The 13013-nt window shown below is 40.3% G+C and overlaps 2 protein-coding genes across 5 annotated transcripts in view; one reads left to right on the top strand and one right to left on the bottom strand.

Moving 5' to 3' along the window:
- The window catches only part of LOC18445679 (Transducin/WD40 repeat-like superfamily protein), a 68656-nt gene that overhangs the window by 8432 nt on the left and 47211 nt on the right, over positions 1-13013 (bottom strand). The gene's annotated exons all lie outside the window — the stretch shown is intronic.
- LOC148783150 (uncharacterized) lies at positions 953-5217 on the top strand. The gene is made up of 3 exons (XM_088858255.1): positions 953-1609; positions 4930-4967; positions 5072-5217. The coding sequence occupies exons 1-3, from the start codon at positions 1412-1414 to the stop codon at positions 5172-5174; spliced, it is 339 nt and encodes a 112-aa protein (XP_088714381.1). The 5' UTR covers positions 953-1411; the 3' UTR covers positions 5175-5217.

Genomic DNA, 13013 nt, shown 5'->3' with positions numbered 1-13013 from the left:
ACCTAACAGTTGTTGGGGCTCGGGTAGGTCCTCAGACCTGTTATTTGGGGCCAAAGGTGTCCAAAATGGAGTGTTTTACTTTGAGGAGATAGATACTTCACCTATTGAAATTATTAATGGTAAAGAATTTGTCAAAATTGATAAGAAGGTGATGCATTCATGTCGGAGCCGGTGGGAAAATTGTCTACTGGGATACTTCTTGGGCCGCCGACCAGATTGGAATGATATGAAAGAGATGTTGAAGAAGATGTGGAGACTTGAGCGAGATGTTGAAGTATTCTCCGCTGATGGGGGGTTCTTGATTTTTCGCTGCCATTCTAGTAAGGAGATGGAGGTTGTCCGTACGGGGGGACCTTGGTTTATCAACAAAAAATGTTTGGTACTTCAAGAATGGGATCCTTCAGTTCAACCCTCTAGGCATACTCACCATACTATGTCAGTTTGGATCAAATTGCCAAGGTTACCATTGGTGTATTGGGAACCAGAAATTCTGTTCTGTATTGCCTCCAGTGTTGGAAAACCCATCTTCATGGACAAACTGACAAAATTAAGATCAAGGGCTGAGCCAAGGGTGTGTGTTGCATTGGATCTAGATACCATTTGTTCGACTGAAGGATGGACTTCTTTGGGAAGGAGTATAAGCAAGAGATAGTCTATGAGTTATATACCCTCGATCTGTTCCAAATGTCGAAGGGTGGGCCACAAGCCCGAATTATGTCGAGCAGACTTAAGTGCAAAGGTTTCCATCAAGGTCAGCGCAACAATTATTTCCAATGATGATACTTCTGTTAAGTTACCCTCAGGGGAAGGTTGGAAGGTCGTCAAAGGGAGACAGTAGTTAGTTTACAAAAGGAAGGGGAAGGAAAGCACTGATGTTGTTTCAACCCTTCCCAATTTGTCAGAGAAGAAAAATGTTGTTGTTTCTCATGCGAACAGAGTGGATCCGAAGGACATCATTTGTAATGCTTTTGCAATTCTAGCCAATGTCCATGAGGATAACGAGGGGTCTCCTATTGAGCAGGCAGTTAGCTCTTCTGAGCAAAATACAATCGACACTTGCATTCCTATGGGTGATTCTGATATGCAGCAGGAGTATGAGGTGACAACTATGACTCATGTTGACAATATTGGCGTGTCTGGAGAGGTCGAGGTTCTGTCGCCAGTTGAGGATGGCGACTCCTCGCTAGTCTCTGGACAACCATGATGACGATCAACATGTTGCCCACTCTAAGACGATATGTGAGCACAGCCTCAAGCAGGTTAACGTCACTGCCGTCGTAGAAAACGATGGGGAGGAGTATGATGTTGAGGGCCGTTTGGATCACTTGCTTATTGAGCATCCGAAAACCCTTGGTCATGGTAACGGTGTGATTGGGCCACAAGGGGACATGCTAAAGGATGGCTTGGGAATATGGTTGGTGATCACAAACCTAAGCACATAGCCGATAAAGTGTATGGTTCTAGTATACGAGTGCAGGATCATGCGAATAGTGACAAGAAGGGCCACTCTTCATCAGCTACAGGTGATACAAAAGGATTAACTCCAGCTTCTATTGGTGACAAGATGGGGTTACCCCATAAGGTCAGCGTGCTCCTACAGCTCCTGAAGGTAAGCTTTCACTCACCAAACGTCCAAACCTTTGATTTTATTTATGTCGATTGCTGCTTGAAATGTTAGGGGCCTTCAGGGCAGGGCTAGAATATCGGATATTGGGGTTTTAAAAGGACAACATAATCTTGGTCTTCTTTTCTTATTGGAAACTAAACTTCTTGTGGAGCTGAGCCATAGTTAGTCAAAAAAGTTAGGATTCTATAATAACTTTATTGCTAATGAGATTGAGGGTAGATCCAGAATTTTAGTTTTATGGAATCCTCTAATTTACTCAATCAAACTGATTGATGTAAATGATCAAATGATTACTGTGGAGGCTACCCGTATCTGCAATGGAAACATTTCAGTGATTTCAGGAGTGTATGCCTCTAATTATATGTCCCAAAGGGCTTTGCTATGGGACCATATGAGGACCTTAGGAGCAACTATTGCTCTTCCTTGGTTGGTACTAGGGGATTTTAATACGCTATTGGATACCTAGGAATCAGTGGGGGGGTGCAGTTCTCTACCACCAGACTCAGACGATTTTGCTCAAGTAATGGCGGATTGTGCTCTTGCTGATCTTGGTGTAGTTAGAGGATGGTTCTCCTGATCTAATAACCAGTTGAGCAGAAGATGCATTAGAAGAAGGTTGGACCGAGCATTAGCAACTACTGAATGGATTTTGGCCTTCCCTGAATCCAAAGTCCAGTTACGCCCTAAAGGTACCTCAGATTATTGTCCCTTACTTGTCTCTATTTCTGATCTGGGTCCAGTTGAGTCCAAACCTTTTTAGTATTTCTCTATGTGGGAGCAGCATCATGGTTTTTTAGATGTTATCTATAATTCGTGGTGAGGCCAAGTGGGGGGTACTCCCATGTATCGTTTTGTGGCTTAACTTAAGAGGCTCAAGGCTGACATACGTTTATGGAACAAGGAGGTGTTTGGCTTTGTTGGGGAATTCATTGCCATAGTTCGACACCAGCTATCATCTTTGCATGATTGCTTAAACATGGATCCTTCCAATGGGACATTCATGTCTCAGGAAAAAGAGTATACTCAAAAATTGCAAACTCTTTGGGCCAATGAAGAAAGATTCTGGAGGCAAAAATCAAGACAACTGATTAAAAGAGGGGAACTCCAATACCAAATATTTTCACTTATCGACTGTGGTCAGAAGGAGGGCTGATAGAATTATCTCTTTGAAAGATCAGAATGGGAATCTCTTGTCTACTGAAGCTGATATTGAAAATCATATGATTGGCTACTTCAAAGAATTATTAGCTCAGGAGAGCAATATTGACCTTCACATGGTTGATCAGGTCTTGCCGCCATTTCATCTCAATTTTTCTCAGGACGCAATAACTATGGAGGATATTAAAGCATGCATTTAGGATATGAAAAATGAAAGTGCTCCAAGACCAGATGGCTTTTCAGTAGAATTCTACAAGTTGGGATGGGAAGTCATAAAAAAGGATATTTTTCTAGCTTTTAAAGATTTCTTCACTAAGGGTAAGCTGCTCAAGCAAATCAATTCCACCTTTATTTGTCTGATTCCTAAAGTGGATGCACCTAGGGTGATGAAAGACTTTCGACCTATAGGGTTGTGTAATGTCTTATACAAAATCATCAGCAAAATAATTTCCAATCGCCTACGAGTTTTTCTTGCTGATTTTATCAATTCTAGGCAGGCTGCATTTTTTAAAGGTAGGCTTATTACTGATAATATTCTCATGGCAAACAAACTTATGTCTCTTTGCCATAGGAACTCAGATCGGCCTAATGTCTGCAAATCGATTTGAGCAGTGCATATGACAGAGTATCCTGGGATTTTATAGTGGGTAGGATGCATGCTTTGGGTTTTCCGGAGTTATTTGTTTCTTAGGTTCACTTGTGTATTTCCACTACTTCTTTCTCTGTTCTGAGGATTAAAGGTAAGAGAAGTTTGAGGCAAGGGGATCCTCCATCTCCTTATCTTTTTTTGCTGGTCATGGATTTTTTTAGTAGACAGCTGGATTGTGCTATGTTGCAAGGCATGGTTCCCAGGGCGTTTCCTTCAGGTGTGACTATGGGGTCTCTCATCTTTTTATATTGATGATGTGCTTATTTTCTGTGAGGCATCTATCTCTACTACCACAGCAATGTGTGAACTTATTCATAAGTTTGAGAGGAGTACTGGTCAAATTTTGAACTCATCTAAAAGCAAGGCCTTTTTCTTTGGTGCACCATGGGGAGGACGGGGGAGAATTCTGAGGGAGTTAAAGTTTGTTGAAAGGTTTCTTCCTGTCCGTTATTTGGGCCTACCATTATTTCGTGGACATTTGAGGCACAGTTATTGTCATAGTCTAGTGGGTAAGGTGTTCGGTAAGATTGGGTCTTGGCAGCCTTTATGCCTCTCATATGCCGGTTGATTTCAGTTGCTTAAGTCTGTACTGGGGGCTTCATCAGTTTTCTAGTTGTTATCCTTCATTCTCCCAAAGAAAACATGTAATATGATAGAGAGACTACAGATAAACTTCTTATGGGTAGGTGAAGCAGAAAAAAAAGGTGTTCATCTTATAAAATGGAAAACAGTGTGCCTCCCTATGGCTGAAGCAAGTCTTGGGGTAAGGGATACGACGGATGTCAATATCACAGGAATGATGAAGTTCGCATGGAGAATTTTGGATAATCCATCCTCATTGTTGGCACGATTCTTCAAACATCGATATTTTAGAAATTCCTCTATTTGGGAGGCTGAAGGCAAAAGAGGATTCTCTCATGCATGGAAGGGGATTTTACTTGGCTTGTTTCATTTGAGAGGCAATGTACAGTGGAATATTGGTAATGGTCAGATGGTGGATTTCTGGATGGACCCATGGTTAACAGGTCAATCACTTTCAGATTTCTACGATGATAACATTTAGGAATATTTGGGGGCTGCTATAAGGAGGAGGGTTTCAGACTTTATCAGAGGAGTACCTCAAGCTTGGGTTCTGCCACATACCCCATCTGTTTTTTTGAGGAATATATGGAGAGAGGTTGAGAATTATACTCCCCCTCTACAGCCCAAGAAGGATTCATTGGCTTGGATTCGTTCTGCTGATGGATCATTCTCTATTAAAAGGGCATGGGATTTTATTAGGCATCAAGGTTCTTCACAACCTATTTTTCGTGCTCTTTGGTCCTCCAAATGCCACCCAAGGGCGAAATGGTTCTCATGGCTGGCCTTGCATAATCGATTGCCCACTTCATTCTTATTACAGCAGGGAGGCATGCAACTGGACTCTTTATGTCCCTTTTGTAGTAGCGATGATGACAATCTTTTTCATCTATTATTCCAATGTGCCTTTGTGCAGGGTGTATGGAGATCACTCGCTTGGAGAAGCGGAAAAAGGTTCGTCCTCGATACCTCTATCCCTGATTTACTTAGGTGGTGGTTACTTTTCAGGTTTAAATCACATGGACTTCGTAATATTTGGTCTTCCATCTTTTTTACAGCTATTTGGTTTCTATGGGAAGAGCGCAAAGAGTCAAGACCCACCAGGAGAGAGGTTATTGTGAAAAGGATTACCCTACATGTTCATGCACTAGCAGAAGTTAAGAAGAGGTCTTTTTATTTATCAAAAAAGGCCATCATTGGTAAACATCGGATAACTTGGCAACAACAGAGGGCTGAGTCCTTTCCTTCGGTAGCATGGTCTTTTCCTAAGACTCATGATTACAAACTCAATATTGATGGTGCTTCCTTAAGGAATCCAGGTTGAGCAGGTGGTGGTGGAGTTATCAAGAACAGTGTGGGAGGCTTTATTGCTACTGTCGCAAAGCATTTTGGTTTTGTTCCTAATAACCACGCGGAATTCTTGGCATTTAAGGAAGGAATTCCATTGGTTATTCAAAATAATTACTTTCCAATTCAAATTGAAAGTGATTCGGCCTTGCTTGTGAATGTCATTCAAAATTGATGCAAGGCTCCATAGAGGCTAAAGACGATTGTAGACAATTGCTGCACCAGACTGTCTTCCCATCGATGGTCCATTACACGTCTTTCGTGAGGCTAACATGGTTGCAAATGCCCTAGCTAAGAGGGCAGCTGCTGGCCAGGGCAGCTGCTGGCCCAGGTGCTACTGTGTGGCGCCATAGACCACTAGATTTTCTTTCCTCTTTTTTATTACATGATATGGTGCAATTGCCCTACCATAGGGTTGTATCTTAATTGTTTTTCTGTGCTTTTTTATTAATAAAAAACAGGTAGGGGGCCTTCTCCCCCACTTAATTACCCAAAAAAAAACTCTATTATAATTCATACTATACAATACAACTATAAAATTCATACTATACAATACAACTATAAAATACTTAACACACATTCGTGCACACACACACTCACTACACGTTCAACTTGGTTAGTTTGTTTACATGATAATTAAGTCATTCACAAATGACAGTCCCCTCAAGAATGTTTTGTAAAGGTAACCTTTTGAAGATGCTCATGACACTAGCAAAGTTCACCATTTGAATGGTGCAAGACATAATATTCTTATATATATATATTTTTTTCTTAATAATGCCAGTGAGGGATTCTCTTGGAGACTGCACCCCATGTAGTCCTTGAAAGAAAGGTGAGTACAATGGAGTATGTGACCAATGTCAGACTTGAGAAGCATAAAGCCCATCTCTGTTACAATAAGTACACTTAAAAAGCCAAATTATCTAAGAAATTTCTTTAATCATTAGAAATAAAGCTTGTCCTTCATAATCATTTTTGGGCATTTTTCGAATGTCTTTTAGCAGTTATGGTGTTGTGGTAGTGCCCTGCTTCCATATGCCATACAACAAACACGTCTCCCTCTCTCTTATCCTTGTTATGGGATTTTCGTGTTTTTTGGGGGGCAAATGAATTTCCCTGGGCGGATCCATCTTGGCAATTGAATTTTGAATAGCTAGTTTCAAATTTGAATAAAGCATATTATCTTCTTTTTTATAGCAAAGTGGGGTAGAACCTTTGTCTTCACTTCATCAATATCCAATGCGAGTGAAATAACAAACATCCTTTCTCATTAACCAAGAGGTGCTCAAATTGAAGGTAGCTATGTCAACAACCAATTGGGTCATTCACTTTGTCGCCATTTGAATTTATTTCACGGCTCAATGGTACCTTTGAAACCGGTTCCTTATTCACCTAAGGGAAGGTTCACGCCTCTAAAGTTTTGTGCCACGTCGGGTTCCACATCTTCTTCTTCGGATACACCAGCTTCCATGTCATCCTCGGCTTCAACGGGCTTAGTCTCATCTTATTCATGGTCAACCTTTTGCTGCTGCTCCACTAGGTTTGTCCCTTCGATAGGCTCAATTCTAGGAAAAGGGAGAAAGAAATTGATGGCTTTGCAACTATGGACTTCTCGAGCAACTGGATCTTATTTGTTCAAGACCCGCAACAATATCGAGGTCTTCACTTTGGCGAACACCTCAACCAGCGCAAATCAAACTCAACGTTGATGGTTGTTCCATGGGAAACCGGAGACATGCAGGTTATGGGAGACTTTGATGGGATGTGACTCGACGATCGCAAAAGCTATGGCCCATAATTGTTGGAAACCCTTGAGATTCCGCATAGTTTTAGGAATCTTAATCCCCGAATGCAGTTGGCTAGAAGATTCCTGTTTTTTAAATTGACGTCCGTATGAGGGGAATCACATGAAATGATACTCCTACTTTATACGAATTGAGTTTCAACCCAAGTGGATTCGAGATCCCATTGTTTCAAAAAGAGATAGGCGGGCTAGGGGGCTAGGGTGCATCGCCGAGGCCTGGGAGGACCAACTAGGCCAGTTGTCCCGGGCATCCGCCCAGTACGCTGCCTAGGTGGGCTCCCAGGGGTTTGCACCCACCTAGGTGCAAAAATACCCATCAGTTGGGATATTTTTGGTGTTTGTTTTGTTTGGATTATAAAAATGCATGAATATACATTTTTGGTACAACATTTGGACCTAAAACAACATAACAGTAGACCTTGCCCCCTTTTGAACCTAGGCTGGCAGGTTCTAGGTGGATGCCTAGGCGTTGGGCAGCCCAAAATCCCCCACCCCCAATGACTAGGCACTGGCCAGCAGTTTTTGAAACACTGTGAGATCCCTACAAACCTGAAATCGAGATTTCGACGACTTTGGAATTGAGTTTCTAACCTATTTGGAATCGATCCATATGGAAACGAGATATTTTCATACATGGAATCACGATTTCGACATCTTTGGAATCGATTTTTTGATGTATTTGGAATCAAGATTCATAGCAATTTGGAATAGGGATTTATATCAATTTGGAATCGAGTTTCAACCCACATAGCAATAAAGATTTGCAACTTTATGAGGTTGAGTTTCAACTAAAAAGGTTCCTACATCAACGACATCTCGTGCCTTGACAACTTAGAACGTCATCAAGCAATCGAGATAAGAGATCTCTAAGGCTTAAAGAAGGGTTTCGTAGATATGAAGTTAAAGTATTGAGTTTCTGACTATTGAGCCTCAAACACAGTATCAGAAGTAAGGTCAATTAAGAGGCACTCATAGTCCATCAAGGAAATTGTCTACAAACGATACAGATATTATCTCATGTATTTTTTAAATGTGATTTTGATTTCATTATTATAATTCAAAATAGGACTTTGTTTATGCCATGGTGTTGTCTGTGTTGTAGTCCTATTTAAATGTAAAACTCTTTTTTAGTTATATTCTAAAAAAAAGCAACCAATCCTAACACTGTTAGAAAAGTGATCTGAACCAGCCCTGGCAGTTAGAAACGTGTTCCGAGCAAGTCCTAGCACCATTAGTACTCTCATTAATGCTCCAACATCCTAGTTATACCCACCTTTGTTATCTGCAAAAGACATTAGAATCATACATGTTGAGGACTTCTTAGCTCTAAAACATTGAATTTGAAAGTTGATTCGTATTACTAATACTTTAGCATTCCATTCATCGGATTATCATTTGGAGAACCTAAAAACTACAGGAAACAATTTTCTCCAATCGGGTTTCCAAATAACTGGAATCAGAATCCATAAATATTTGAGGTGATATTCCACGTTCAACGAATCACAGTTTTGTGCACCTATGAACATCAATACTTGATTTTGTGGAATCAAGATTCCAAAACAATTCGGATTAGAATTTGATGAAGGTGGAAGCAAGATTCCATGTTGATTGAATCGCAGTTTCCTGCACCTACGAACAAGGTTTCAGAAAACGCTAGGTGGTCGGACACCCAAAACCTCAAGTGCCTTGGGTACAAATTCTTTAGATATACATATATGTGCTATCCAAACACACAAATATCCATATACCCGAGTCAATTTTGTACTTTATTGCATTTGTATCTATTGTAACAAACTTTTTTCAATACAAACATATTGCATGTTAAGAATAAACCTGTTCAAATTTTCAAATTTTGAAATCATAGAAAATAAAAAAAAGTTAAAAGTCAAGTCTATGTATTAGTAATAGTCTCCAACTCTCCATGTTACATAACAACATGGATTTAAAAATTCAAAAAGGGCCCGCGGCCTTGAGCGCCCACCCAAGTACAACTACCAAAATGGGGTGCCTAGGCATAGGCATGCAGACTAAGGTCTCTTGGGCGGCTAGGCACAGAGCGGACTGTTTTTTAGAGCGCTGCCTACGAACCAATCTACTTGATGCTATGGATTCTGGATTCAAACAAAAAACAATATATATATATATATATATATATATATATGATTCAATAAATATTGGAATCGGGAATTGCGAATCAGCAAATGTGGAATTAAGATTCAATAAATATTTGAATCGAAATTTGAAAAAGTTAGAATACAGATTCCATAAATGTTGGGATCGAGATTCGGAAAAAGTTGGAATCGAGATTCATGACTTTTAAGGAAATGAGTTCCGTGAAGATTCCTTATTGGAATCACCGAATTGGCATTTCGAAGTGGAATCACGACCTGGGCAGAGAGATTCTGGTAACTTTGTTATGGCCCTACTAGGACTCAAGATTTTCGACCACTGATGCAGTTCTTCTTGAGACTCAAAAAATGTCATCACTTAACCCTACCCTTCGAAACTTGAACCCATTTTGAACACATGTTACATATTTGCAGGCCTCTTCTAATCAGTTTCCAGCATATCAAAAGGGAGGCCAACTCTTCCACGTAAAGTCATAGACTCAAGTAGCAGCAATCAACCTTTGGAGAGTTTGCCACATGTAGTTGTCTATACCCTTTCTCACGCTCTATCCTACACTATCTACTCTCCCTCTCCCACTCTCTTTACCTTCTACCCTCTATTCCCTGTATTTTTATATCATTCACTATCTACTCTTCCTCTCCCACTCTCTTTACCCTTTTATCCTCTACCCTCTATCTCCTCTTTCATATCTCAATGTGGGCAGTGCCCATATTTGTACCTCCCCTTTGTTTCCCACTCTACATTTCTGAACTGGTACTCCCAAAATTTCTGTAAATTCACGAACTCTAGATTGGCTTTTGTATGTGTACGAGCACTGAAAACTATCGAGTCACCTTTTTGATTGGCCTAAATGTCTGGCTGTTTTCGTAACTACTTATAGATAGTTATAGATATTAATACAAGTCAACCATTCTTATAAAAAGGCAAAGAAGAATAGTGGTGTGACTCTCATTCTTAAAATATAACAGCTGATCTAAGAATGAAGGCTGATGATATTCAAGAATATCTCACCCAAAGATCTTCTAAGAAGTGGCAACTTTATCTCTTCTAAAGCCTAACCCTAATGCCACATAAAGGCCTTAACCCATTCTCCCAAGACACCCAACATTTCATGTGGGGGGGGAGAGAGAGAGAGAGAGGAGGGGGAGAGAGAGAGAGAGGGGGGGGGGGGCTAGCACGCATGAGAGAGAAAAAGATTAGAGTTGGGAAGTGTCTGTGTGAGAGAGTGAGGAGGAGGCTAGGGTTGGAGGTATAATAGAGAGAAAAAGCTAGGGCCGGGAAATGGAAGAGAGAGAGAGAGAAGCCCTTAGGTATTGGGCTGTGATCTAGCCATAGTGAGATCTGTAATTTCTTATCTTCTTCCTTGTCCCAGCCCATTCCATGCCCTAGAGGGGGCTGAAGTTCGCTGAATTTATGGTGTGTCATTGATCTCTCATCAAGTGAAGTGCTTGAAGCCCTAAGAGGTAATCCTAGTTAACACCAATGTTTTATGTTCTTTTGTGCAACAACTTACATAGCCCTTCTAATCTTTTCTAATCTTCAAGATGCCTACTTTTTTCTCACCATTTTTGTGCTTAATTGTGAGTTGTAAGTTGAAACATTGCTCAAATTGTTGTTGTAATTTGTGTTTCAGTTAGGTCAAGAACTTGGCAGTAAACTTGACAAGGGTGTTTTCTTTTTCGTTTTCATGATGGTTCTTCTTTTATTATATGATGGTTCAATGTAAACTGCAGCTCGTGCAAATGTGGGGATGTAGGTTGTTTTTTTTTTTTTTTTTTTCTTTTTTCTTTTGGTAGAGATTAGGGATGTAGGTATTTTTAATAATTATCTGAGGAAAATTTTCACATTCATACTTGGATCATCCCACATCGCTAATCACAAAAAATATTTTCTAGATTTGATTTGAGAAGCTACAGGACTTTGATATGTTCTTGCAAGGAGTAAAGGAAGAAACAACTGAACTCATTCCACTTTTATCTAGTGTAAATGACAGTAAACCTAACAGTATGAGGGATCAAAAAACAGAAACCTAACAGGACTTTGATATGTTCTAGCAAGGAGAAAAGGAAGAAACAACTGAACGCATTCCCCTCTTATCTAGTGCAAATGATAGTAAACCTAACAGTATGGGAGATCAAAGAACAGAAACCTAACGGTATGAGAACTCAAAGAACAGAGATAAACCTACTGTGTGAGAGATCAAAGAACAGAGGTATTCTGATGAAAACCTAGAAGAGTCCCCTACTTTAATGGGAAACACAGGAAACTCGAACTTAGAAGAGGAGTAAAGTACAAGTGAAAATCCAATGAAATTTAGAAACCCCCTCGAAAGAATGAGAGTTTTCTTGTGGCATTTGGAAAACCATACAAAGGATATCGAGAATCATATGGAAGCTAACAGAGGCCCCTTGATGAAACCCTAAACAGAAGCACCAACACTCTAGACTCCACTGACTAATAGGACAATTAAACTGCCCTGTCAGACGTGTCCACAAACTATTGTAACATCCATCGTTTAAAAAAAGGGGCCACCCAGCGCCTAAGTACCCAAATGGCCCTAGGCTGCATGCCAAGGCCTGGGCGGCCCTCCTTGGGCGCTTGCCCAGGCAGCCTAGCCCTGCCCTTAGCACCCAGTCCTAGATTGGCGCTCAGGGCCCAGGCCCTTTTTTATGGAAATAAATAAGTCCTTAAGGGTAGTTTGGGTCATTTTGACCCACAGAGTATACCAAAAGGGCCAATTGGCGGTATTCTAAACCCTGAAAAAAAAAACTCTAAACCCTGCAAACACCCTAAATCAATTTATTTTGCAAATTTTTGTGAATCAAAATGGAAGAAGAATCCAAAAGCTTACCCTTATTTATTGGAATTCATTTTTTTAGGGTGCTAATTAGAAGACTTTGCATGGAGTTCTAACTATATCGTCATCAATAACATCGGAGAACATAGATCATGGGTGTAACTGTGTATCATAATTGTATGTCACGACGAAGTATCAATTGGAGAGTTGAAGACTGCTACACTATGGACTTTATGTTTTTTCACTAACTTATCCTTTACATTTATACATTCACTTAATACATACATATTTGCATGGACGAAGTTAGTTGTAATACTGATAAATGCAAAACAATACAAAATTAACACACATAGTTGCATATATGTGCGTTTGGACAGCACACATACGCAACTTCTAAAATGTTTCACCTCAAGGCGCTTGAAGTTCTGGGTGCCAGGCTGGCCGCCTAGAGTTTTTTGAAATATTGTTAACAACCCAACCTGGGGAAAGACGTATGATCAGCATGTTCAAGCTGTGTCGGACTATAGTCGTTGGAAAAGCCTGACATTCGGAATCGATTTAGGAATAAGAAACGTGGAATCGTGGGCGGCCAAAAGATTCCTATTGTTGGCATCATGATTTGTACTGCAACTGAGATTCCAATTTTCTGAGAAATGACGATGCCAACAATAGGAATCTTTTGGCGTCCCGCGATTCCGCCATTTTGGAAATTCCTACCTTTTTGGAAACACAAACTAACCCGATTGGAATCAAGATTCATAACTATTTTGGAATTGAGCTTCAACCCAATTCGAATTGGCATTCCTATATTTATGGAATTACGCACCCAACCAGTTGGAACGGCGAAGAAAACAACACGAAACGAGTTTCATAAAGCATTCTAATCGTACTTAAGCAAGAGACCCTTGGTACTGGAATCGAT

This window comes from Amborella trichopoda, chromosome 2 (genome assembly GCF_054954075.1).
Source record: "Amborella trichopoda isolate Santa Cruz 75 chromosome 2, AtrichopodaSantaCruz75HAP2 v2.0, whole genome shotgun sequence".
NCBI lineage: Eukaryota > Viridiplantae > Streptophyta > Magnoliopsida > Amborellales > Amborellaceae > Amborella > Amborella trichopoda.
The sequence above is the reverse complement of the archived record's forward strand: the minus strand, read 5'-3'. Positions and strand labels throughout refer to the sequence as shown.